Source organism: Enoplosus armatus, assembly GCF_043641665.1.
Source record: "Enoplosus armatus isolate fEnoArm2 chromosome 21 unlocalized genomic scaffold, fEnoArm2.hap1 SUPER_21_unloc_1, whole genome shotgun sequence".
In the NCBI taxonomy this organism is placed as follows: Eukaryota; Metazoa; Chordata; class Actinopteri; order Centrarchiformes; family Enoplosidae; genus Enoplosus; species Enoplosus armatus.
In genome coordinates, this window is record NW_027261196.1 from 162,501 (window position 1) to 187,690 (window position 25,190).

The 25,190-nt window shown below is 46.1% G+C and overlaps 3 protein-coding genes across 3 annotated transcripts in view; 1 reads left to right on the top strand and 2 right to left on the bottom strand.

Moving 5' to 3' along the window:
• Window positions 1-6,287, top strand: part of LOC139307161 (NEDD8 ultimate buster 1-like) — an 11,128-nt gene extending 4,841 nt beyond the window's left edge. The window contains exons 9-15 of the mRNA XM_070931041.1: window positions 188-374; window positions 2,015-2,122; window positions 2,376-2,528; window positions 2,642-2,788; window positions 4,297-4,377; window positions 4,505-4,700; window positions 5,183-6,287. Coding sequence (XP_070787142.1) covers window positions 188-374; window positions 2,015-2,122; window positions 2,376-2,528; window positions 2,642-2,788; window positions 4,297-4,377; window positions 4,505-4,700; window positions 5,183-5,325 — 1,015 coding nt within the window. The 3' untranslated portion in view covers window positions 5,326-6,287. The remainder of the gene's footprint in view (window positions 1-187; window positions 375-2,014; window positions 2,123-2,375; window positions 2,529-2,641; window positions 2,789-4,296; window positions 4,378-4,504; window positions 4,701-5,182) is intronic.
• Window positions 6,288-8,704: 2,417 nt separating this feature from the next.
• LOC139307167 (gamma-crystallin N-B) lies at window positions 8,705-12,076 on the bottom strand. Its single transcript, XM_070931048.1, has 5 exons — window positions 12,056-12,076; window positions 10,417-10,508; window positions 9,984-10,140; window positions 9,174-9,319; window positions 8,705-8,840 (listed from the first exon to the last, which is right to left on the bottom strand). Exons 1-5 carry the CDS (start codon window positions 12,074-12,076, stop codon window positions 8,705-8,707), a joined length of 552 nt encoding a protein of 183 aa, XP_070787149.1.
• A 6,366-nt stretch (window positions 12,077-18,442) lies between these two features.
• On the bottom strand, window positions 18,443-25,057 carry LOC139307166 (GTP-binding protein Rheb-like). Its single transcript, XM_070931047.1, has 8 exons — window positions 25,006-25,057; window positions 24,251-24,322; window positions 23,589-23,656; window positions 23,300-23,382; window positions 22,827-22,883; window positions 21,715-21,762; window positions 19,562-19,643; window positions 18,443-18,535 (listed from the first exon to the last, which is right to left on the bottom strand). The coding sequence occupies exons 1-8, from the start codon at window positions 25,055-25,057 to the stop codon at window positions 18,443-18,445; spliced, it is 555 nt and encodes a 184-aa protein (XP_070787148.1).
• Window positions 25,058-25,190: the final 133 nt, after the last annotated feature.

Below are 25,190 nucleotides of genomic sequence, written 5' to 3' on the forward strand. Positions count from 1 at the left end.
ATCCCTCGTTTAGCTATGTCATGTATGCTAGCAGCCTGGGGCCCACAGGAGTCAACTGAATTATACAAACACGTGTTAATGATGTCTATATATATATATATATATATATGTATTGCTTTATTTGAAGTATCCATTAGCCAGCGGGTCATTTCGCTATAAATATCCATCCCTGTGTGTTTGTGTGCAGTAAGTGCGGCTCGGCTCTGCTCAGCTCGGTGGATAACTACGCCGTCCTGCAGCTGGACATCGTGTGGTGTTACCGAGCTCTGGAGGCTCTGTCCTGTCTGGACGACGGCAAGAGCCGACTGCAGAGAGCCGAGGACTGTTTCTTGCAGTGTTACGGAGAACAGCAACAGAGGCTGCTCATGATCAAGGTCAGACGACACACCGTAAAGATGTCCATCACAGGTTCCCAGAGCCCGAGGTGACGTCCGACCAACAGTCCAACACCCAAAGAGATTCAGTTTACTGAGAAATAAAACTTTTTGTAGCTTCATAAGTGACGTCAACAATCAATCAAAATAGTTTGAAGCCAATCAGATAATCAAGTAATCTTATTAGAACTAGTTTAATTCCACAGCTCTACACATGAAGGGGTCTGCAGGCGCTTCAAAAATACTTAACGTGCCATTTTCATTTTGGGATTCGTGTTGACGGTTTATTTTGAAATGTTAGACTGGTGGCGTGGTTACTGTCGTCAACATGATGTTTAGGGTCCGGTGTCTATTTTTATCAGCCAAACTAACCTGGTCAGTAAATATATACCCAGTGATATTAAATCTACATTTAAACTTACAGACGTGTGTTGAAGAAACTCACACTGCTTCTGCCTTTTTATCTTTCTGTGCTGTCCTCTGTCTTAGTGTCCACTGGTTTTAATACTTAACACTACACTTTGCTGCACTTTACTACCCTTCACTACACTTTGCTACACTTCGCTACACTTCACTACACTTTACTACCCTTCACTACCCTTCACTACACTTCACTACACTTTACTACACTTCACTACACTTTACTACACTTCACTACCCTTCACTACACTTCAATAGACTTCACTACACTTTACTACACTGTACTACTACACTTTACTACCCTTCACTACACTTCACTACACTTCGCTACACTTCACTACACTTCACTACCCTTCACTACACTTCACTACCCTTCACTACACTTCAATAGACTTCACTACACTTTACTACACTGTACTACTACACTTCACTACACTTTACTACTCTTCACTACCCTTCACTACACTTTACTACACTTCACTACACTTCCCTACTCTTCATTACACGTTACTACACTTCACTACTCTTCACTACCCTTCACTACACTTCACTACACTTCACTACATTTAACTACACTTAACTACACTTCACTACACTTAACTACACTTCACTACACTTCCCTACTCTTCACTACCCTTCACTACACTTCACTACTCTTCACTACTCTTCACTACACTTCACTACACTTCACTACTCTTCATTACACGTTACTACACTTCACTACACTTCCCTACTCTTCATTACACGTTACTACACTTCACTACTCTTCACTACTCTTCACTACACTTCACTACTCTTCATTACACGTTACTACACTTCACTACTCTTCATTACACGTTACTACACTTCACTACTCTTCACTACTCTTCACTACACTTCACTACTCTTCACTACTCTTCACTACACTTCACTACACTTCCCTACTCTTCATTACACGTTACTACACTTCACTACTCTTCACTACTCTTCACTACACTTCACTACTCTTCATTACACGTTACTACACTTCCCTACTCTTCATTACACGTTACTACACTTCACTACACTTCACTACACTAAGACAGAGTGCCAACACAACAACAAAAACAACCTCTCACAGTCCAGTTTATTATTGTAAGAATAACAGAAAGAGTAGCAGAAGCCCGACACAGCAATCTGACTCATTTACACACTTGTGTGTGTGTGTGTGTGTGTGTGTGTGTGCGTGCGTGCGTTGTCAGGGTAATACAGGCAGAGAGGAGGTGTTGTTTCTGCGGCTGTACCTCCTCCAGAGTCTCCTCTCCTACATCGAGGGGAACGACACTCAGGCCCGACACCAGCTGTCCAAAGTAACTGTTGTTTCTCTACAAATGATGTTCACATTGATATCACTCTCATGTCTGTACAGCCAGCAGCTGGTTAGCTTAGCTTAGCATAAAGAGCAGCTCTAAAGCTCACTGATTAACACGTATCTCGTTATGTTGTTGTTGTGTGCGTGCGTGTTTGTGTGCGTGTGCGCGTGTGCGTGCGTGTGTGTGTGTGTGTGTGTGTGTGTGCGTGTGTGCGTGTGTGTGCGTGTGTGTGTGTGTGTGTGTGTGTCAGGTGGAGTCTCTGTACAGCCGTCTGTGTCTGGACTCTGAGAAAATGGCTCAGCTGATGACGCTGGGTTTCACTGAGAGAGAAGCTCGACTCGGCCTCAGAGCCTGTCAGGGAGACCTGCAGGAGGCCGCCATCCACATCAGCAACCAGAGACAGGTCTCACACACACACACACACACTTCCTGGTCATTTCTATAGATATCTGCAGATCATTTTCTCGATGAATCGATGAAAGGATGTTCGTCTCTGTTGTGTTTCGTGTTGATCAGGAGCGAGAGGAGCTGAAGCAGAGGGAGAGGCAGAAGAGGAGCAGGAGGATGGAGGTCATCTCCACCCTCACAGAGCTGGGATACTCCAGGAGAGACGCTGCCACGGCCCTGCACCACGCTGACGGAGACGTTGACAAAGCTTACGGAGTCAGTGCCTGTCTGCCTGTCTGCCTGTCTGTCTGTCAGCCTCTCTGTCTGCCTGTCTGCCTCTCTGTCTGTCTGACTGCCTGTCTGCCTGCCTCTCTGTCTGTCTGTCTGCCCCTCTGTCTGTCTGACTGCCTGTCTGCCTGCCTCTCTGCCTGTCTGCCTGCCTCTCTGTCTGTCTGTCTGCCTGCCTCTCTCTCTGTCTGTCTGTCTGCCCCTCTGTCTGTCTGACTGCCTGTCTGCCTGCCTCTCTGTCTGTCTGTCTGCCCCTCTGTCTGTCTGACTGCCTGTCTGCCTGCCTCTCTGTCTGTCTGTCTGCCCCTCTGTCTGTCTGTCTGCCTGCCTCTCTGTCTGTCTGTCTGCCTGCCTCTCTGTCTGTCTGTCTGCCCCTCTGTCTGTCTGACTGCCTGTCTGCCTGCCTCTCTGTCTGTCTGTCTGCCCCTCTGTCTGTCTGACTGCCTGTCTGCCTGTCTGCCTGCCTCTCTGTCTGTCTGCCCCTCTGTCTGTCAGCCTCTCTGCCTGTCTGTCTGCCTCTCTGCCTGTCTGCCTGCCTCTCTGTCTGTCTGCCCCTCTGTCTGTCAGCCTCTCTGCCTGTCTGTCTGCCTCTCTGTCTGTCTGTCTGCCCCTCTGTCTGTCTGACTGCCTGTCTGCCTGCCTCTCTGTCTGTCTGTCTGCCCCTCTGTCTGTCTGTCTGTCTGCCCCTCTGCCTGTCTGTCTGCCTCTCTGCCTGTCTGTCTTCCTCTCTGCCTGTCTGCCTGCCCCTCTGTCTGCCTCTCTGTCTGTCTGTCTGCCCCTCTGCCTGCCCCTCTGTCTGTCTGTCTGACTGTCTGTCTGCCTGCCTCTCTGCCTGTCTGTCTGCCTCTCTGCCTGTCTGCCTGCCTCTCTGTCTGTCTGTCTGTCTGCCCCTCTGTCTGTCTGCCTCTCTGTCTGTCTGTCTGCCCCTCTGTCTGTCTGTCTGACTGCCTGTCTGCCTGCCTCTCTGCCTGTCTGCCTGCCTCTCTGTCTGTCTGTCTGCCCCTCTGTCTGTCTGCCCCTCTGTCTGTCTGACTGCCTGTCTGCCTGCCTCTCTGTCTGTCTGACTGCCTGTCTGTCTGCCTCTCTGCCTGTCTGTCTGCCTCTCTGCCTGTCTGCCTGCCTCTCTGTCTGTCTGACTGCCTGTCTGTCTGTCCCTCTGTCTGTCTGACCCCAGGTTGAAACATATTCAGTATTTCAGAAGCAGAAAGTCAGAAGTCATGAAACTGTGTGAAACTCAGCAGATCAAACGGTTCATTCTTGCCTTGGAAACCTTGAGGGGTTGACAAGCTTTTTCTGGAGCTTTCAACTGCATCTCATGGTCCTCCTCATGGAGGGAGAGGACTCATCCTGTCACATGACCAAGGTTCCAGGTTCAAGTGGCGACAACTGAACCGTCTCCATCTGCTGGTGGAAGACCGTGATGCAGGGTCAAAAGCTCTGGAAAAAGCTGGTAAGTGGAAGTTGAAGTGGTTCAAATAGTTTTGTGTTGTCTTCAGATCCTCCTGGACTCCAGCCGCGCTGCTCCGACGACCAATAACAACACAGAGGGGGCGCTCAGTCCGGAGAGGGTGGAGCAGGTACAGTCAGTGTTTAATACACCCGATCGACCAGTTAGCCGGCTGTCTTTCAGTCACCGTGGTAACCAGGCAGACCAGTAAAGTCAGATCTGATCGATCGATCCCGGCCTCCTGTGTGTCTCTGCAGCTGTTGTATCTGGGTTTCGAGAGGGAGGTGTCTGAAGCAGCCCTCAGATTGACGGGTGGAGACGTCCAATCAGCGACTCAGCTGCTGCTGGACAACCAGGGCGTCCTCTCACCGGAGCTCCTGTCTATGTCCCCGCCCTCCACCTCCTCCCCCTCCCCCTCCTCTGAGGAGCCCAGCACCTCCTCCAACTCCACAGGTAGGACAGCAGACACCAGTACACTTGAGTCTGAGTCTTCAGACGGGGTGAACATGACGAGGAGGAGGGGAGTAAAACCTTCACTGGGCTCGTCGGTAATTTGACTCTTAGATCTCAGAATCAGAAATACTTTATTGATCCCCGGGGGGAAATTAACTATCTGGACGACGTCTGTAACAGACATGGAGACATCCAGCAGGACGGAGACTAAAGCCTCCTCAGGGAGGCGCCAGAGAGCTGAAGGGGAGGCAAAGATACTGCAGGAGGTGAATGAGAGGCAAAAATCGCACTCCTCAGAGTCAGATCAGGACACTCATGTTGAATCATTCACTTCCAGAGGAGGTCATCATCTGTGACGTCCATCAGAATGAACCTCCAGACATCCACTCAGACATCAGAGAGACGCTGCAGAACCTGCCTGAGAATCCTGCTGTTTTTAAGTTTTTCAAATAATCAATCAAAATTCCCTCCTTTGTTCTCAGCGGACAACGAGTTGGTGAACGAGGTGTTGGAGGACATCTCTCGTCACGAGGAGGATTACCTCGACCTGACCCTGGACGAGGAGAGCGAGCTCATCGCCACCATGAAGACCTACCTGAACCGAGGGCCCACACACACCGTGTGACACGCGCACACACACACACACACACACACACACACACACACACAGTGCTTTACTTACCCTCTGTTGGCTATTTAAAGCAGTAAATGTTATTTTCTGCCGTGATTTCAGTCATAAAGTTAAAGACCTGCACAGTGGCATGACATCAAACCATGAGACACACTTCACATGAACCACCACAGTCTGATTTCACCTCCGAAACAATGAGATCTCCTCTTTATCAAAGATCACTGCTGGAGAAATTCATCCTGAGTTTTATTTGTAGTTCATCAGCAATAATTCATCTGAGCTAAAAGGGTATTTTGATGGTGCCAAACTGTCTTCTACTGAAAAATTGAAAGTTGTTGCACCACATCAGGTAAAATGTTAAATTAGTGACACTAAAAGGTTCATTTAAACCTCCTTTATTGAAGAGTTTTTGTTCTAATGTGACAGATGTTCAGTTGTCATGTTCAGGAAGATATATTTTAAACTATAATCACTGACTCAGCGTCTGCTGTTATTATTGTTTTCCCTCCAAATGGATTCATATTGTTTTCTGAATTTAATCGGTGGTTGTTGATGACAACATTGTATGATTTTTTAGATAAACCAAAGGGACGTGTTGTTTTTTAAAGAGCTGCTGCTCTGAAGTGATTTTGGTTCAGGAAATTGTTTTTTATTAGAAGCGAAGTTGTGTTTTATGTTTGTGACATAAACTCATTTGAAGTTGATAATTTTTATTTAAATAAATTCCATGTTAATGTTGACTTCCATGTTGATGAAGCCAATAAAGAAAAGTTTAATTTGGGTTCATTTGTCTGAAAACACAAAGCAGGTTTATTTAGTGGCCAACAGTCAGATATGATGCCATGTTCCCGACCCCTCTGTCCCGGCCCCCGACCCTCTGTCCCGACCCCTCTGTCCCGGCCCCGACCCCTCTGTCCCGACCCCTCTGTCCTGACCCTCTGTCCCGACCCCTCTGTCCTGACCCCCAGCCCCTCTGTCCCGGGCCCCTCTGTCTCGGCCCCCGACCCCTCTGTCCCGGGCCCCTCTGTCTCGGCCCCCGACCCCTCTGTCTCGGCCCCCGACCCCTCTGTCCCGACCCCTCTGTCCCGACCCCTCTGTCCTGACCCTCTGTCCCGACCCCTCTGTCCCGACCCCTCTGTCCCGGCCCCCGACCCCTCTGTCCCGGGCCCCTCTGTCTCGGCCCCCGACCCCTCTGTCCCGGGCCCCTCTGTCCCGGCCCCTCTGTCCTGACCCCTCTGTCCCGGGCCCCTCTGTCCCGACCCCTCTGTCCCGGGCCCCTCTGTCCCGGCCCCTCTGTCCTGACCCCTCTGTCCCGGGCCCCTCTGTCCCGACCCCTCTGTCCCGGCCCCCGACCCTCTGTCCCGGCCCCTCTGTCCCGACCCCTCTGTCCCGACCCCTCTGTCCCGGCCCCCAGCCCCTCTGTCCTGACCCTCTGTCCCGGCCCCTCTGTCCTGACCCCTCTGTCCCGGCCCCCAGCCCGTCTGTCCTGACCCCCAACCCCTCTGTCCCGGCCCCTCTGTCCTGACCCCTCTGTCCCGGCCCCCAACCCCTCTGTCCCGGCCCCTCTGTCCTGACCCTCGGCCCCTCTGTCCCGGCCCCTCTGCCCTGACCCTCGGCCCCTCTGTCCCGGCCCCTCTGTCCTGACCCCTCTGTCCTGACCCTCGGCCCCTCTGTCCCGGCCCCTCTGTCCTGACCCCTCTGTCCTGACCCCCAGCCCCTCTGTCCCGGCCCCTCTGCCCTGACCCTCGGCCCCTCTGTCCTGACCCCTCTGCCCTGACCCTCGGCCTCTCTGTCCCGGCCCCTCTGTCCTGACCCCTCTGTCCTGACCCCCAGCCCCTCTGTCCCGACCCCTCTGTCCTGACCCCCAGCCCCTCTGTCCTGACCCTCGGCCCCTCTGTCCCGACCCCTCTGTCCTGGCCCCCCGGCCCCTGTGTCCAATACACTTCCTGTCTGTGGCTCTCAGCTCACAGCCCATTAGTTCCTTGACGTAAATCTGTAAAAACACCTCACAAATATGTAGTTTAATTTAAAGGTTTTAAAACTAGTGGGAGCAAATTTGTTGGGAACTATTTTCAGCGGCGGATGAATCCACATGTGGTGCTCTAGTGAGTATTTGGGGCCGCAGGACGGTGTGTATGGGATGTCATGTCATTGATGTGTTCTTAAAGTCCAACTGGAATTAAATGTCATGTTTTTCAGCAACACATCGGCTCTGTAAACCACTTCCTGTGTCGTCCTTTGACAAAATTTTATATTTTCTGGTTTCATGATGGCGCCCCCTAGTTTCGTTATTTTTGACTACAAAAAGGGACTAAATGTGATTTGTTTTTGGACAACAGTGGAGCTCTATGGCCCAGAGGAAGAAGATAAATCAGGCTGTGATTCACACTCACCGCTGCTTTGAGTCTGAACGTGAGATGAGAAATAGAAAATGAATAATGTGTGTGTGTAAACGGCTGAAGAACTAACCCAGGCTTCAGATGGCTGCTCCTGGATATGAAGCGATGTAAGTGCTGACCAAACTTTAACACCGAGATTTACCAAAAGTCATGCATTTATTAATGTGAACTGTCGGCATTAAATGCTGATGCATTCATAAAGTTATTAAAGCTGCGGGAAACTGAATTTTCTGCTGTAATCTTATTTGTTAAGTTAAAGGACGCGCTCACATTTTTCAAGTCTGTCTCATAAACAACAGTCAGGTCCCCACATGAACATTGAAACAGGTTTTGCTTGCTGTTATTCCTCCTGTTCATCCCGGACATTAAGAGAGCTCCTCTGTCAATGTAAGAGATGGAGGACAAAGTCCACCGTCCTCGTTTTGGGCAAAAATACATTCAAAGTTTATCTGAAGTTTGTCTGAGGCCTCGTCTGAAGTTACGGCCTTTTTAGTACGAAATCCTCTCTTTCCTCAAAACTATGTGTTGATGACTCATCTTGAACTCGGGGCGTTACATAAATATGTTCAGTCTGATGAGGTGACGTCACATGAGGGGTCATTCCCCTCATGAAACGGCAGCAGAGTGACATCATAGTAAGTAAGTAATATACGTACCATCCAGACCTGTATCTTTCCACAGCCCTAATGTTTCCACCTCAGAGCCAAAGAGTCAAACTGAAGAGGAGAACCTCAAAGTTTACTTCATATACAGACATTCAGGAACGCAGTTTTAATCCTCAGCAATAAAAGAAAAAATATTTGATCGTATTTTTCTATTGAGCGATCAGAGGACGCACAAAACAACACACACACACGGAGAGGGTTTGATAAAAAACCAGTTTCCTTATTTTAGTCTGGATTTATTTATTGTACATGATTACAGTGGTGATAGAAGTCACTGGAGAGGGCGTCGGGGGGGTCAGAGGTGAGGGTTTAGAAGTAGTTGACGACCCTGCGGATGGACTGGATGTTGGGGTTCTGGGCCTGCCACTCGTTATGGCTGCAGTAGTCTCCGCGCTCCACGATGTACATGCGGCCGCGGAAGTTGGGCTCCTCGTACATCACCCAGCTGCCGATGGAGAGAAGAACACAGGCGACTGAAATCCTGCTCTTTCTATTATCCACTCATCTGCTGCTCATTTTTATTGATTAATCACTTATTTGTTTGGTCTGTAAAATGTCAGAAAATAGAAAAATGTCCATCACAATGTCCCACAATCCAAGTTGACATATTTACATGTCTTGTTTTGTCCAACAGCGCCCCCCCCCCCCCCCAAAGATATTCAGTTTACTATCATGCATGAGAAAGAAAAGCAGCAAATTCTCACATTTGAGAACCTTGAACCATCAAATGTTTGAATTACTTGATTCATTCATTGTTATGTGTGAGTGCTGAACTCACGCTCCGTCTCCGTAGACCTTGAGGGAGTTGATGCAGTTCTTGGAGAATCCGCGGCTCTGCAGGAAGGGACAGTCGTCGCAGATCTCCACACACTGACCGGAGAAGTTACAGGCCTCGAACAGCTCGATGCGGTAGTGCTCTCCATGCTGACAGACGGACAGAACACGGATGAAGTTTACATCCTCCTGTTGGGGTTACTGTGACTGACTAGTTAGCAGCAGCTACGTCTACTATACTACGTCTATTACAAGAAATCTAGACGTCGGCAACTTTTGACTTCTGGATTCGGCCGAGGACGAGAAACTCAGCTGCCTGTTTTGGGGGCGTAATGGAGCCAAATCTAATCGAAATAAAAGCCTAAATCTAAAGGAGGGTCTCTGTCTGCTGTTCAGTCCCTTTTAAGTCAGAACCATCAGACCTGCAGCAGGAAGCTCCTCCGCTCACAGTGGACCAAAACTTTTCATGACTTAATTCACCCGTCCATATTCTGATGCTTATCTGTGTCCAGGTCGCGTTAATTGAATGGATTATTATCATTAGGAATTATTGTTATAAATGAAGTACAATAATAAATCATTCTCGGCTGTTTGTTTTTCATCATGCTTTCATATTTTGGCTGCTATGGTCATGAAACAGGTAATAGATTACATTCAAAAGTCTTAACTTTAAATGTTGTCATAATCATTAGGACTCATCGTCTGTGAATGTCGAGTGAAAGAAAGACAAACTTGTCATGAAGTGAAACCTGCCACCTGCTGGTGGCAATCGAGCTTAAATATGACAGAATAAAACCCCCTCAGAGGTGTTCACCATGCGGATGGGCTTGCAGGATCCCATGTGGTCGTTGTGGGAGTTCCACCTCTGGAATTCGGGGTACTCTCCGTGCTCCAGGATGTACTGCTGGCCCTTGAAGTCGGGGTGGTCGTAGCAGATCCAGGCTCCGCTCTCCACACGGATAGAGTTCACCCTGGAAATACTCAAAGTGTAAGAATTACAGTGTCCAGGTCTTTGTTTAGCTCAGAGGCCGAGAGAACCAGGCCTTTAGGGAGACTCAACACTTCTCAATACTTTTGTATAAGAGAGGATGAACACATTATGTTGTGAGCTTTAAGGAACCAGTTTCTCATGATCATGAATCATCCACGACGGCCCACAGTGAGTTTCCTCTGGACTGAAGTTTTCTCAACGTCAGAAAACGTCACGCTTTAATGGAGCTCATTAAACATGTCGTGTTTCCTCTCACCTGTTCATGAAGCCGCGGTCCTGGAAGTTATCACAGTCTCCTCTGACCTCCAGCTTCCTGCCGGTGAAGCATTTCCCCTCGTAGAAGGTAATCTGCAGGAGGAAACAAATGAAAACATGATGGTGCGCTCGTGTCGGCCTCCTCCGCTGGTAGAAATCTGACTCTCACATGTAGTGGGAGCTTTAATCTGATCGGGGAGGAGATTTAAGGTTTACGGAATTAAAATGAAAGTTTCAGACAGTCTGTCAACAGATTAGATTCAGTTTAAAATAAAAGGTTCAGTCACTGTGTGCCACTTTGTAATGCTTTATCTAGTTTTACTTGTCATGTAAGTGAACTGGGATCAGATGCAGATGGTCGTGACTGAACAGCACCTGGCCACAATCCACCTGCTTTACAAATAACTGAAATGACTGAAACCTGCATGGCCGATTTCAATGATGCCACATGGAAAATAGTTTTCTCTATAATTCCTCCCATCCAAACTAAACGTGACGCTCGTCTCTGGTCTTTACATGTACCCGTGACCTCCAGTCTGTGATCCAGGTTTTTATCCAACAGGTACTTAAACACAAAGATGCCACGCTGACACACTGTGGAGCTGCTGTGTAACTGATCCTGCAGCCTCTGCTGCTGGACTGTGCATGTATTTCCATGTCTTCAGTGACTGTTGGATCCCAAACACGTCCAGGATTCAGTCTTGTGTACAGAATCAAGATGATGACGTGGGTCTACTCTCTTAGGCCAACTGGTTAAATGACGGTATCATTACATTCATCTCATCCCTGAGATAAACTCCACTCTGCTGTTATTGGTTGAAACCTCAGTGGGCGGGATCAAAAAGTCTTCTTAGTTCTTAAAGAGTCTCAGCTGCACCTGTAACCACACCCAGCAGTGATGTCAGGGTGCACTGACACACCCTGGAGTACACTTCTACATCACTGCAGCAAAGAGAGGAGTTTAACCCAAGCAGCAGGTGTTAGGTGACTCTTTCAACTGAAGCCAGGTCAGGCCAGTTTAAACTTGACGTCAGCTTTTTAGCTTTGCTTCCTTTTTCCAGTTGCCAGTTACCTGACAGATGAACTGTTTTGTTAAAGTGCCAAATCACACCTACTCAACAACAAGCAGCAAGAGCGAGTTTGGAGCACTTGGTGGTTCAACTGGGAGCTACAGCAAAATCAGGGACTCTCCTAATTTTACTCAGCCATTAAGTCTTAATTCTGGTTCCAGGGCAGCTCTTGAAAATAAACAGCAAAACTGAACTTGAAAAATAAGATGACATCATCCTCAAATTAAAATGTTTCTAAATAAATAGTCAAAATGTCTTTCAGAACTACGGCTGCTTAGCTGCTACACCAGTCAGTACAGCAAGAACATCACACCAAACTCCATTCAAAAATCAAGCAATTTAAGTGCAGGTGACATGTACAGTATAGTACAGTGTAACACAGGACATTTTGACCTGAATTTGAGTTAAAATTCTGAATTGATTTCCAAATACACAGAAAGTAAAGAAAAGTTTTAGAGTGTAGTTTGTAGGAAGCCACAGGACCCTGTTGATCTCCAGATGATCCACTGAGCAGCTAAATCTCCACATTTAAAACTGTAGTCGCACAGCTGCCGCTGCCACGTTACTCACCTTTCCAGAGTACTGCGACATTTTTACCCACTGGATGTTGTCCAACCTGGCCCACAACCACACACACAGTGTAACAGAGAAAAAGTTGGACACCCCAATATATACGGCAGGGGGGCGAGCGAGGGGCGAGGTCCCGGCCCGCCGGACAAAAGACGAGGCTTTAAAGGTTTCTGCTGCCTCGACGCTTTCCCTTCATCCTGATGTGTCTGCTGATTCTGCTGCGTGCGTGTGTGTGTGTGTGTGTGTGTGTGTGTGTGGACTCAATAGAATATGCTTGGCCTGAGCTTTGCAGGGTCAATGATATTGCACATGCCACGCTTCTATAGAGACAGAGAGACAGTGAGAGGATGCATACAGAGCTCACATACTGTGTTTCTTTATACAGACAGTTCCTAGAGATTCTGAGAGAGAAACATCTGATTTTCATAAATAAATCTTAAAAGAGGACAAGAAGTGGGCTTAACCTCATTTACTAACTTTTGAAGAGCAGCGGCCGTCGTCATCAAACTGCTAAAAGATAAAAGTTAACTCACAAACTTAAGAACGAAACACATTCATCACATTTCTTTGGGCTTAAAAGTGATTTTTTAAGTCAACAGCTTGAGGCTGATGTGTTGAACTTTATATTGGCCTCCTCTCTGTTCGCTCCGTTTCTCCACCACCTCCTGAGGAAAACATCAGCAGCTCGTCTCCTACTGAGGAAGAAGAAACATCATCAGTCTTCTGTTTTATCAGTATAATTTGGGGGAAACAAAACAAAACATTTAGATAACGTTACACCAAACGTCTTTTATCACAGAACAACACGTTTGAACGTAGTTGTAATAAACTAAAATGACATTTGGAGGGTCATCAGTCATCATCGCATCCTCAGAGGAGAGAGGCCGATTTATGGAATAGATCCAAACTTTCTGTTGCTGGAAACCTCCCAAAGGATCACATATTATTATCATAATTATTATTAATATTCAGACCATACCTGTGCATACAGAAGGACCTCAATAAGGACTTTAAAGTTGCACTTCTGGACTCAAGATTACACATATATATTTATATATTTGCACAAATATTTAAACACTTCATTTATACAGTGTTTTGGTGTATATAATATACATATTTTTGTATCCTTGTAAATATGCATGTAATGGTCATAATTACGCTCTATAGAGTTGTTTCCATATAAAGCTGCCATTAGACTGTGTGACAGGACCTGACAACAGTTTTATTGACTTGCCAGCCATCGAAATACTTTAAAGAGTTTATTATTGACACGACGAGGCAGCTGACTGACTGTGAAGAGTCTCTGCACTGCATCAAGTGAGAAGCGTGTGGAATGATAACAACATTGTTTTTCATCATTTCTGATTCTCATTATAGAACAAAAAAAACTTTCACGTACAATTTCACGCGGAGGCTCTGACATCGAGACGATGTATGTAGAAGAACGTAAACACACAGAAGAGAACAAGCACACAGAAATATGTCTCACACTGATGAGAAAGATCTGACATCAACCCAGTGCCGGCCGTAGCCATTTTGGTGCCCTAGGCGAGATGCCCCCCCCCCCCCCCCCGTGCACGCATACACGGCAAACATTATAACATTAATAACAACAGCCGTATGACAGACTTTAAAGGTTTAATTGTTGATAAAACACACAACTGGCACACACTATAAAATATAAATAAGAATAAAATAATAATTAAATTAAATAACATCAATAAAACAGGGTCATTCTTAATGTTAGAAAAGACGACAGACCTCTATACTGCGACCTCTTCTTTTTCTGAGAGCTGACCCTGAGGGCTTTGACGGCCTTTTCATGATGGTAATTGTCTCAAAAATTTGACTTTGTCACGTCTGTCAATATCAAACTGCTGCCTGAGATGCGCACTGATAAGTCGCCCCCTCCCCCTCTGCCCTCTCCCACCTTGTACGGTGCAGGTCAGTTTCAGGCCAGGTCAAACCAATAATGACAAACAACAGGGAGGGGGGCGGGTGTTGCTGGGTTTTTTTTCAGTATTTGTTCATTTTTTATTTTCAAGGCAGAGCACGAGGAAAGGGCGCCTGTCGGGGCTCTAGATTATAACTATTATTTATTTTATCATTTATTCATTTTTTTTTTCCTGAAGGCTTGGAGCGGCGCCCCCTCCGGCAGGTGGGGGTTCGCCTATGCCCAGAGCCGGCCCTGCATCAACCTCCAAGATACATGATGTGAAAATGAACGGCAGCTCCCATCATTCAACAGTGTGCAGGTGTGACGCACACACATACAGAGAAACCCGCAGTTTAAATGTAATTAACTGTTCTGTTGTCACAAACAGAACTTCAGTACAGAAAATGTAAATATAAAAAGGAGAAAATATAGTCCAGGATCCAGGTGGAGGAGGTGGTTGAGTGTGGAGCAGAAGGAGTGAGGGAGTCTCAGTGTGTCTGACAGTGGAGCTGATCTCAGAGCAGGATGCTGCTGCTTCAACCTCTGGATCATCAGGACACAGCTGATCCCCTCAACACAACCACCTCCCTGATCACTCTGACGGAGGTCACAGCTTCCATCTGATGAGAGAAGAAGACAGACAGCAGAAGTCATAAACCAGTGTTTACAGAGACTCCCTGCATCAGCTGTCAGTCAGTGATGCAGCACATCCAGCATGAAGACCAGCAGGGACCTCAGTCCTGCTCAGACCAGAAGTGGAGTGGCTGTGCAGCGTAGCCAGCTTCCTCTCAGCTCTCATGTTAACGTATTGGAGTGAACACACTGAGCTGACTTTGGCCATCGAGTCTGTTGACTCTGCAGATTCACTGCAGTACACAGAGTCCCTGAACGCATCATTACTGCAGAAACAGAGAGATATTCACTGCTCACTTTAATGATGGATTTACTGCTGTCAGGGTCCAGAGCTGTTAAAAACCAGAGTCTCAGTCACATTTCAACATTTCATCTACTTTTGAAATGTTACATGACAAATATGTAAATATGGAGTCTGCTATAAAAATATTTGGACAAAACAAGAGACAAGTGGACAGATATATATATGATGTTAAAGGTCCTACATGTTCATACAAAGACTGAGCAGCGAAACGTCAGCTGTGATTACTGGACTTCAGCAGAGGTTCTGGTCTGGACAAAGACCTCATGGTTACTAAATGTAACCGCGGTTCTTTGAAATAAGAGCCGGTGATTTGCAGGCTTCAGTCAGACTGATCTCAGAGCTGTGACAAAGATGAACTGATCAGTGTTTAGTGTTGAAATGAGAGAACAAACACTCTGAGATCAGATTTGATGGTACGACAGTTGGATGAATGAGGACCACTGTCTCTACACATCTTGTAATGCTGTCAGCTGTCATCCAGCTTTATTTCCTGTAGACATGAACACAACAACAACAGTCGTCTTCACGTCAACTCATGATCACAACGAGCTTCTGGCTCATCTGATTGGCTGGCTGTTCTCTCTCTCTCTGTCTTTCTGTCCAATCCTGAAGCCTGTCACCATTCTCCTCTCACAGCTTCACTGAGGAGGTTGGAGGTTTGGGTGCAGCAGCTCCAGGGGGCTGCAGCTCCAGGGGGCTGCCCCTGCGCCTAAAGACAGTGGAGCGGGGAAAAGAACCGGGTCTGGAGACGTGCGTCCCACGGACCCGGTTGACACGTGCCGGTAAGAATGATTTCCGGTCTACTAAAAAGTGTCCTGACAGGACAGAGGAAAGTCTCCAGAGGACACTTTGAGCTTCAGTCGAAACAGTGTCCCTGTGTGGACCTGGAAGCATCATATAGAGTGTCTGTAGATAGAAAGACACTTGTTGTCTGTGCTGCTGTGTGCAGCCTTCACACACTGACGCTCTGTTGGATCGCCGGCGTTTTGCTGTTACTGACTTCGTGATGCAGAACGTTGCAAAGTAAACCGGTCGCTCGTTTCTGCTTTTTTCTTCTTCTGACGTTTCAGAGTTTGTTGTGGGGAAAGATGGCCCACCCACTTTTATACTGACGCACCCAAAACACAATTTCTGCCTCCGCCACTCGTCGAGACCGGTCAGTCTTCACAGACAGACAGCTGGATCCTGCAGACCCTGCTCTGTCCTCCTCTTCCTCCACACAAACACTCATCTTCTGCACTTCAGTCAGTCTGAGAGGTAAAACAGTGACACTGACTGTGATCTCCGAACACAAGAATGAAGAAACACGTCTGTTCAAGAGTCACAAAGAAGACTGAGAGAAGAGGAAGTCAACTGAGAGAACAGGAAGTCAACTGAGAGGACAGGAAGTCAACTGAGAGAACAGGAAGTCAACTGAGAGAACAGGAAGTCAACTGAGAGGACAGGAAGTCACACACACACACGCTGTGTCCAGTCTAACAGAAGCATCCAGCTCTCCTCCTGTCACCTTTCTTTAAATCTCTGCTTGTTTTCTTGGTTCCTGCAGGTTTAATGTGTTTTATTCAGCCAATCACCACTTTGTGTCCACAGAGGAGTCCAAGCATCATAGACGTGGACCGGCACCGGGCCACAGCCCGGCTGTTGAGACGTACCTGCAGTCAGCTGTGCGTAAAACCAGGCACTATGCATCAGAAATCTGTGGATGAAACGCGGGCTGTTGTTGCTGGTTGACATTCTTACAGCAGCCGCACAGAAAACACACCTCAGCTGGAGGTTTGCAGCAGCTGGATCTTCCTCAGAAACTTCATTTCATGTATGAAACACATCCGTCTGCACAGAAGTCAGACTGTTAGAAGGTAGATGAGTTGTTAATATAAGGAGGTGTGAAGTTTCTGCGATCCCACACACAACATTAGCAGATTATACAATAATATCAAAAGAAACAAACCTGAATATCATTGAGATAAAGCTCAGTCACACCAGCACACAGACATAGAAACACATGATCAGGACTAAGGAGGAGGAGGAGGAGGAGGAGCTCTGCGTCATTCTTTCAACAACAGCACCACCTACTGTCCCACAGATACATCACAACCACAGTCACTGCTTCCTGTCATCGTCTCCGTCGTTCTTTGAGCTCGTGCAGCTTCTCAGATGTGATGAGTGGCTGTTTTCTTCGTCATGTATGACAGTAAATTCAATCAAAAGAAGTAAATGGAAGATCGCACATCGTATCATATTAACCGATGATGAAAATAATCCTCGGCCTGAGTCACCAGAGGGGACGAAGAGGCACGGCAGCAGTACATCACTACAACGTTCAAAACCAGACGTCTTCAGTGTGTTTCTGAGAGGTTCATAGTATGCTAAACAAGACCCATCATCATCATCATCATCATTCAACAAAGACACACAGAGCAGAATTTTAGCCAAACAATAGAACACAGCTTTAATGAGAACAATCATAAAAACAGAAATAGTTCTTCTTTTTTACATAGAAAAGGTTTTTAATGTGATTATTTGAGGTGTCATCATCTTCAGAGTTACAGACCAGCTTCAGTTGCATCTATTGTCACTTAATTAACTGATACAATAAATATAAGTTTCATTAATTTGATTAAGTGATAAACTGCCAAATCATGACAAATAAACAATATTCACTCCACCTGAAACATGTCCTAAGAATCAAAACTGAAGTTAGTAATAATAATAGTTTCTTGTTTCCGCTGTTTCTTCAGATTCTTTCAATAATAATTCAATAATAATAAATAGACTTTTTGTCCATGCAGTGTTTTCTGTTGTCATCTTAATATGTTCTGGTCTCTGGTTCAACTAATGAGGGACACGAATGTTTTAGCCAGAAAACATCATACCAAACCCCATTTGAAAATCTGCTAATCTAATCTTGCCTCGCAATTAGCCACTATACCACCTATGTGGAAGATTCTTATAGTAACTTCAGCTTAACAGTTATTCACAAAAAATGTTTTTAATTTCAATAAAATCAACTTTCAGAACTGCTCACTACCGTCCTCTAGTGTAATTTCATGGAGCAAGAAGTTCTAAAAAGTGTAAATGCACTATAGAGCCCAAACATACATTTCCTCCTAGCTCACTGTTGTGTTTTGAAAATCCACAGTTCACAGTTCAGTTTGAAAACATCAGCAATGAACTCTCAGGACATTTTTGTCTCAGACTCAGTGCTTATTCTGTTGGCATTATTTAACTACTACATCTCCCATGAGGCTTTGACTGTGCTTCTTTGGGCTCATGGACAGAAAAGCCCAGAGTCATGTGTTTTAGTTTTCCAACAAGGATGTCATCATTAAATCTGCAGATTTTTGAACAGAGTTTGGTTTAACCTCGCCTGCAATGAGGAATAAACAGAACATGTCAGGACTAGTCAGGACTAACATAGGGGCTAACTGGACTTCAGAGTTGGTCCCTCCTGCCTGCTGAGCTGTCAGTCACTGCAGTGGGCAGTGATGGGGTTGTTGGGGGGAGTTTTTGGAAGCTACATCATAGAGCAGGGTGTCCGACCCTGCGGCTGACCCGCCTCCATCTTCTCCACCTCCAGGATCATCCTCCTGAACACCTCCACCGCCGTCTGAACACGCCGGAGGAAAGAGACAGAAAACAGAGAATCTGTTAGCATCTGGAGGGTTAACTACCTACCTCATGCTGATTTCACCTGACAGACTTAGAGCAACAAACATGACTATCAGGTGCAACAGTTTTACAACATCTACAATGTGTTTGCTGACGCTGAGCAGCAGAGATCGCTTTTCAACAGTAAAGGCCTGTTCACACCAGAAAGGAGAGCGGTCCAGCTGCAGACCTCACATCTGGGGACCCTACTCTCTTCCCATTGGATCACAGACGTGAGGTCTGCAGTTGAACCCTCTTGCCAGAAAATGAACATGCACATTGAAGTTCATCCATCCGGTGATTACTGGCATTGCTACTAGCGAGCTAACAGCTAACACACTAACCAGCCAGGAACACAAATTACTAATGAGGACCTGGATTTTAATATGTTCTGGTCTCTGGTTCAGCTAGTGAGTCAGTAAAATGTTCTATCTCAGGCTGCTCTTGATACAAAGAGAACATCATACCAAACCCCATTTGAAAATCTGTCAATTTAGTGTTGTCTTGCAAATTAGAAGGTATACCAACAGGGTCGTAACCAGGATTTTAGAATTACAGGTGTCCCCTTGCACGACAATAAGCTTTCATATCATGCTATATTTTTTATTTTTAAAAATACAGTTCACTTTTAAATAGTTTCTGTAAATTGTGTTTATTGTCGAAACCACCTCGGAATGTTTTGAGTATCTTTAAAAAAATGTTTTTTCACAATCTTTCATTATATTATTATATATTGTGTACATTTAATCTCCCTGAAGGTTTGTCTGGTTTCAAACCCAGAAATACAACTGAGATGCAGAAATACTAAATCTCTTGCATTTATTTGTTGCCATAAAAAGCTCACATTTAAGGTTATAGATTAGTTTAAAATATCAGAATCAGCCTTAAAATGGTTTACAAATGTTCAGGGTCTTCTAGTAAAATTTGTTTCTGTGTCAGACTTAATCCTCTGTTATGTTCTCCGGCTGGAAACTGTTGTCCTCACCTGGTTTTCTTTGGCTGAAGACTCGAGGAAGGCAGCGCTCCACGACTCTGCCAGAGCTTTCCCCTCCTCGAAACTGATCACTCTACACCACAACAACACAACACATGTCTCAGAGCTTTCTGCAGTTATAGCACAACTTCTCCCAGCCCTGAATCAGACTGTGACATTTTACAGCAGCACTTTGGTTCCTGGTCTCCAGAAACCTCGGGGTCATTTTTTAATTCCCTGCTGAACTTTGAGTTAGTTCTTGGTGCTTCCTCGCCACGGTTTCCTCTGATTCTTTCACAGTCTTTTCTCCAGAAGCTTCTCCTTGTTCTGTCTTCTGTGGCATGTTCTTACGTTTCCTTCATTTGTAACTGTGAAGCACTGTGCAATAAAAAGTGTTTTATAAATAAAGTTTGACTTCTTTGCTTCCGACAGAACAGGAAATAGAGCAGAACAGATAGTGTCAGTGAGTTAATGTGCAGTGAGTGAAAACATCTACAGAGCAGATGTAATGAACAGTCTGATCTGATTCCTGCTCTCCGAGGATGTGAACACATGATCCTTCAGATGCATCATCAGTGTGTTTCCCTCCTTTCTCTCGCTTCTCAGCTGCGATTTCATCTTCTTCACTTATTGATCTCCTCTTCCCTCTGCTCTGGTTTTTCCCTCCTCCTCTTTTTCACTGCTTCACTCCTTTCTACTCTTCCTCCTCTCCTCCATTTTGACCTCTTTCATCCAGCCTCTCTCCTCTTCTCTTTCACTCTCCGTCACTTCTAAAACAACTTTCTGCTGTAAAAGCTTTTTCTAGCTCTGATTGGATCTGAGCCGCCTGCAGAGATACAACACACACACACACACACACACACACACACTAAATGTGTGTGTGGTCTGGCATTTTGCTTCGACTCACTGCTAATAGTTGTTTAATAGTTTCAATAGTTGCTGTTGTCCAGACCGACCGACATCAGCATCATGACGCGTGACTGAAAACATAAAGTGCATTATGTGTATGTGTGTTTCTGCCTGAAGGCGAGGACACACGTCAGGACTGCATCTCTGATGACGAACCTGGTCTGGATCTGACTGATGGGACCAAGTTGGACTGGGTCTGTTCCAGTCTGGGTCAGATAAAATCATAGTGTGTGACATGTAAAGAGTCTAATCTGGAGTCTTCAGATCCGATCTCTGCCAGTTGTTCTCAGAAAGACTTTTTCAACATGTTGGATCCAGGATTTCGCCAAACTCTGAGCTTTTTTCCTCCTTTTTTCTTTTCAGCTCAAATGTTGCTGCATGTAAACAAGCTGCTGCTTGGCGTCCATGTTTGTTTTGGTACCTGCAGAGCTCCGGAGGTCACTGAGCGGTGGTCCGGAGGTCACTGAGCGGTGGTCCAGAGGTCACTGAGCGGTGGTTCGGAGGTCACTGATCCAGAGGTCACTGAGCGGTGGTCCAGAGGTCACTGAGCGGTGGTCCAGAGGTCACTGAGCGGTGGTTCGGAGGTCACTGATCCAGAGGTCACTGAGCAGAGCTCCGGAGGTCACTGAGCAGTGGTCCAGAGGTCACTGAGCGGTGGTTCGGAGGTCACTGAGTGGTGGTCCAAAGGTCACTGAGCGGTGGTCCTGAGGTCACTGAGCGGTGGTCCGGAGGTCACTGAGCGGTGGTCCGGAGGTCACTGATCCAAAGGTCACTGAGCGGTGGTCCAGAGGTCACTGAGCGGTGGTCCGGAGGTCACTGATCCAAAGGTCACTGAGCGGTGGTCCAGAGGTCACTGAGCGGTGGTCCAGAGGTCACTGAGCGGTGGTCCAGAGGTCACTGAGCGGTGGTCCAAAGGTCACTGAGCGGTGGTCCGGAGGTCACTGAGCGGTGGTTCGGAGGTCACTGGTCCGGAGGTCACTGAGCGGTGGTCCAGAGGTCACTGAGCGGTGGTCCAGAGGTCACTGAGCGGTGGTTCGGAGGTCACTGGTCCGGAGGTCACTGATCCAGAGGTCACTGAGCGGTTGAACTAAGCCAGTTTTCTGTATATATATATCTGTAACCTCCTGCAGACACGTGTGTGTGTGTGTGTGTGTGTGTGTGTGGTGTGTGTGTGTGTGTGTGATGTGTGAGTGTGTGTGTGTTGTGTGTGTGTGAGTGAGTGTGTGTGTGTGTGTGTGTGTGTGTGTGTGTCTTACCTCTCCATGTGTAAGTCTTTCTTGTTCCCAGCTAAAATAATTGGTACTCTGGAGAGAAAGAGAGTTGTTTGTTAATCCCAGAGTTCAGTCTGACAGGAGATGACAGATTATCAGCAATAAGACGGTACACGTGTCTGTTGGGCAACATGAAAACTTAAAATGTGAGTTGATTGATTTGTCAGCTGTCACAGATTTCTTCTGCATGTTATCCTATGGGAGCTGTCACCACTGGGTGTATTGCACCAAATAAGCAATAATAAAGTCAATGTGTTATATTATATTAGATAGTAAACTGATACTCTTATGTACACTCATTTGCTGCATAGATGGATGAACGTTTTAGAGGGCCCTGAGGGAGAATGTGTCATCAGGTCTGATGTTGCGTTCATGTCATGTTGGAGTTACCAGTTTCTGACGTGCGAATAGCATTCAAATCAACATCCTTAAGACGCTGCAGAACCTGCCTGAGAATCCTCCTGTTTTTAAGTTTCCTTCAGTGTCTCAGTGATCCAGTAATAGTTTCTGTCCGTCCATGAGGACACTGCAGACAGGAGCTGCTAACAGCTAATTCAGCTGCTGTGATGGAGACCACGTGACTACATGTCAACAAATATAGATAAAATAAACAGGGCTCAAGTTGTAGCCCACAGCTAACTCACTGACTCCATGGCAACATTATACAGTACTTCCTGTTAACATCCTCCATAGCATTACGGAACTGTTGTTCCAAACTTCATCAAAGAATCAATCAAAGAATAAAAGTGACAAAACCCATTTTTCATGTTGCACAACCAACTCTGAGTTGTCTGATGGTGTGAACACTCAAAGTCATAAAGACAGGAATCTTTTCCATCTCGACCATCGATGAGACATGACATGAACGCAGCATCAGTCCACTGTCTCTTTGTCTTTGTTGTTATTCTGAGTTTGCCATAAAACCTGTAAAGATGATGCATCTCATAAGTTTGTCTAATTTTGTTGAGGGAATAAAATAAATCATTTAATACTCAGGAAAATTCTGTACTGACTCTCAGTTCATATTTTCAACGGTATTAAAACTTCACCCAGTCCTACCGGGGTCAGTGTGTGTGTGTGTGTGTGTGTGTACGTACTGGACGTTTCCCACCATGTCCAGCAGCTTCTCATGGATAACTCTGACCACCTCAAAACTACACAGAGACACAATAACAGCACACTGACTCTTACCATATATGGTCAGAGGGAAAGAGCAGTTAATCGCCACGGCAATAGTCTTAACGAGCTGCTCCTTCACAGAGCTCGTTAACCCTGTCAGCTTAACTCATTAGCCAGAGGGAGGGGGGGGGGGGGGGAATCAGAATAATTAGAAAGAGGCAGTTTATTGACTTAAAAAGACTTATAGCTTAAAAAAGAGCAAGAAACAGAGAACGAAAGAGAAAGAAAAGATAGAAAAACAAGGAAAAGGGGAGCAAACAAATAAAGGAAAGATAACAGCCGCAGATGAAAGAAAACAAAGTTTACAGTTTAAAGTTGAGGAATAAATGAATAAAGAAAAAAGGAGAGGTAAAAAGAATGAAGATAAAAGAGACAGAAAGTGTCTGCCGACCTTTTGTAGGATGTTACAGAGTAGATGAGGATGTAACCGTCGACGTCGATGGTGTAACTCTGAGGGAAGATGGAGTACTCATCCTGCACACACACACACACACACACACACACACATAGATTAAGATAGGGTAGTATTTAAGTAGATAAATGTATACTGTAATACACGAATGTGACGTATTGTAATACTACATGCATCAATAGTCAGATATAAAATAATGATAAGAAATAACAATAATTCAAATTCAAAGTTGTTGATTTCAAAGGTGCAAGTGTTGTTATGACCTCACCTGACCGGCCGTGTCGACCAGCTGCAGGTTGTACTCCTGACCGTTCACTGTCATCGTCTTAGTGAACGCTGACAGACACACACACAGGATTATAGAGCTGAACAGAGAAACCAGAACTTCCTGTTCTGTTACAGAGGAAGAAAACCTCATTCAAAATCCCATTAACATTTGTAACAATTATAGAGCTAAACTCTAGCCTCCAGTGTCTGCGCTTAGTTCACTGTCAGTAATAACAGTGGGACAGTGGAGTGTCTGCGGTTAGTTCAAGTCAGTAATAACAGGGGGACAGTCGAGTGTCTGCGGTTAGTTCACTGTCAGTAATAACAGTGGGACAGTCGAGTGTCTGCGCTTAGTTCATGTCAGTAATAACAGGGGGACAGTCGAGTGTCTGCGCTTAGTTCACTGTCAGTAATAACAGTGGGACAGTGGAGTGTCTGCGGTTAGTTCAAGTCAGTAATAACAGTGGGACAGTCGAGTGTCTGCGGTTAGTTCAAGTCAGTAATAACAGTGGGACAGTCGAGCGTCTGCGGTTAGTTCACTGTCAGTAATAACAGTGGGTAAGTCGAGTGTCTGCGCTTAGTTCTCTGTCAGAAATAACAGTGGGACAGTCAAGCACCTCACTTTCATAAAAGGCCAGTAACAACACACACACATAGACTTACTGTTCTCTATAGTGGGATCATAGGAGTCGACAAATTGTCCCTCCACAAACTGGATGGTGAGAGAAGATTTCCCTACAAACACACACACATAAACAGCACGTGGTTAGTTGACGTAGCATTGTTAGCTAAATAAAGAGGCATTTTGTGTTTCCTGTCCTTATTAGACTGCTCTATCTGGTCGCATGATTTCCCCTCTTAATATTCTGTTAGGTATAAATGTCTTGAGGAGCTCATCTCTGAAATATCATCACAATGTACTGATATTGTGGTATTTGGTGAAAACTATTGTTTTAACTTGGTTCGTCAGTATTCGGTGCAGTAGGTGTGTTCCAGGTAAAACACAGGGGGCCTTCCTGGATCGTCTGCAATGATGCTCTCAGCTGCAGCATCAGGACCACACCTGCCGTACAATCTGATTGGCTGTCAGCTAACCAATCAGGCAACTAATTATGGTTATAGGGATGGAAGGAGTGGCCTTAAGTTTGTAATGAACATCTCTTTTCATCTCTTCAGACACCAGCTTTTTTAAATATCAGGAACATCATTTTACATGAAGACACAATCAGCTCCCCTCGTGGTCCACATCGTGTGTATGTTCATGTGGACTAATGAGAGGCTGGACAGTCCAAATGTTCCTGGAGAACAAGCTTTATATTAACTAATAGTAGAGGCGTGGCTTCAGATTGACATGCGCCACAGTAACACCCCGCCTAATGCGGTTATTTACGGCGGGCGATAACACGACGAGGACTTACCCACCGATCTGTAACCCAACACGGCGATTTTCCGGGATTTTGGCTGCGGCATGGTCTTATTTGGAGCATCCAGACAAGCGGGTAGAGCATCATAGCCCCTGCATCATCTCTAGCCGAAGCAGCCCGGTCTCACCGCATTATAGATGAGCACTCAACTCCGATTGGCTACGCACACGCACAGAGGC

Excerpts from the sequence above, each read along its gene's own strand:
- LOC139307167 (XM_070931048.1), bottom strand. The coding sequence starts at position 12,076 with ATGTCGCAGTACTCTGGAAAG. Across the intron at positions 9,320-9,983 it reads CCTGCAAGCCCATCCGCATG|CATGGAGAGCACTACCGCAT; the intron begins GTGAACACCTCT and ends TCCGTCTGTCAG. Across the intron at positions 8,841-9,173 it reads AAGGTCTACGGAGACGGAGC|CTGGGTGATGTACGAGGAGC; the intron begins GTGAGTTCAGCA and ends CTCCATCGGCAG.
- LOC139307166 (XM_070931047.1), bottom strand. The coding sequence starts at position 25,057 with ATGCCGCAGCCAAAATCCCGGAAAATCGCCGTGTTGGGTTACAGATCG. Across the intron at positions 24,323-25,005 it reads GTTGGGTTACAGATCGGTGG|GGAAATCTTCTCTCACCATC; the intron begins GTAAGTCCTCGT and ends GTGTGTTTGTAG. Across the intron at positions 21,763-22,826 it reads GACATGGTGGGAAACGTCCA|AGTACCAATTATTTTAGCTG; the intron begins GTACGTACACAC and ends CTTTCTCTCCAG.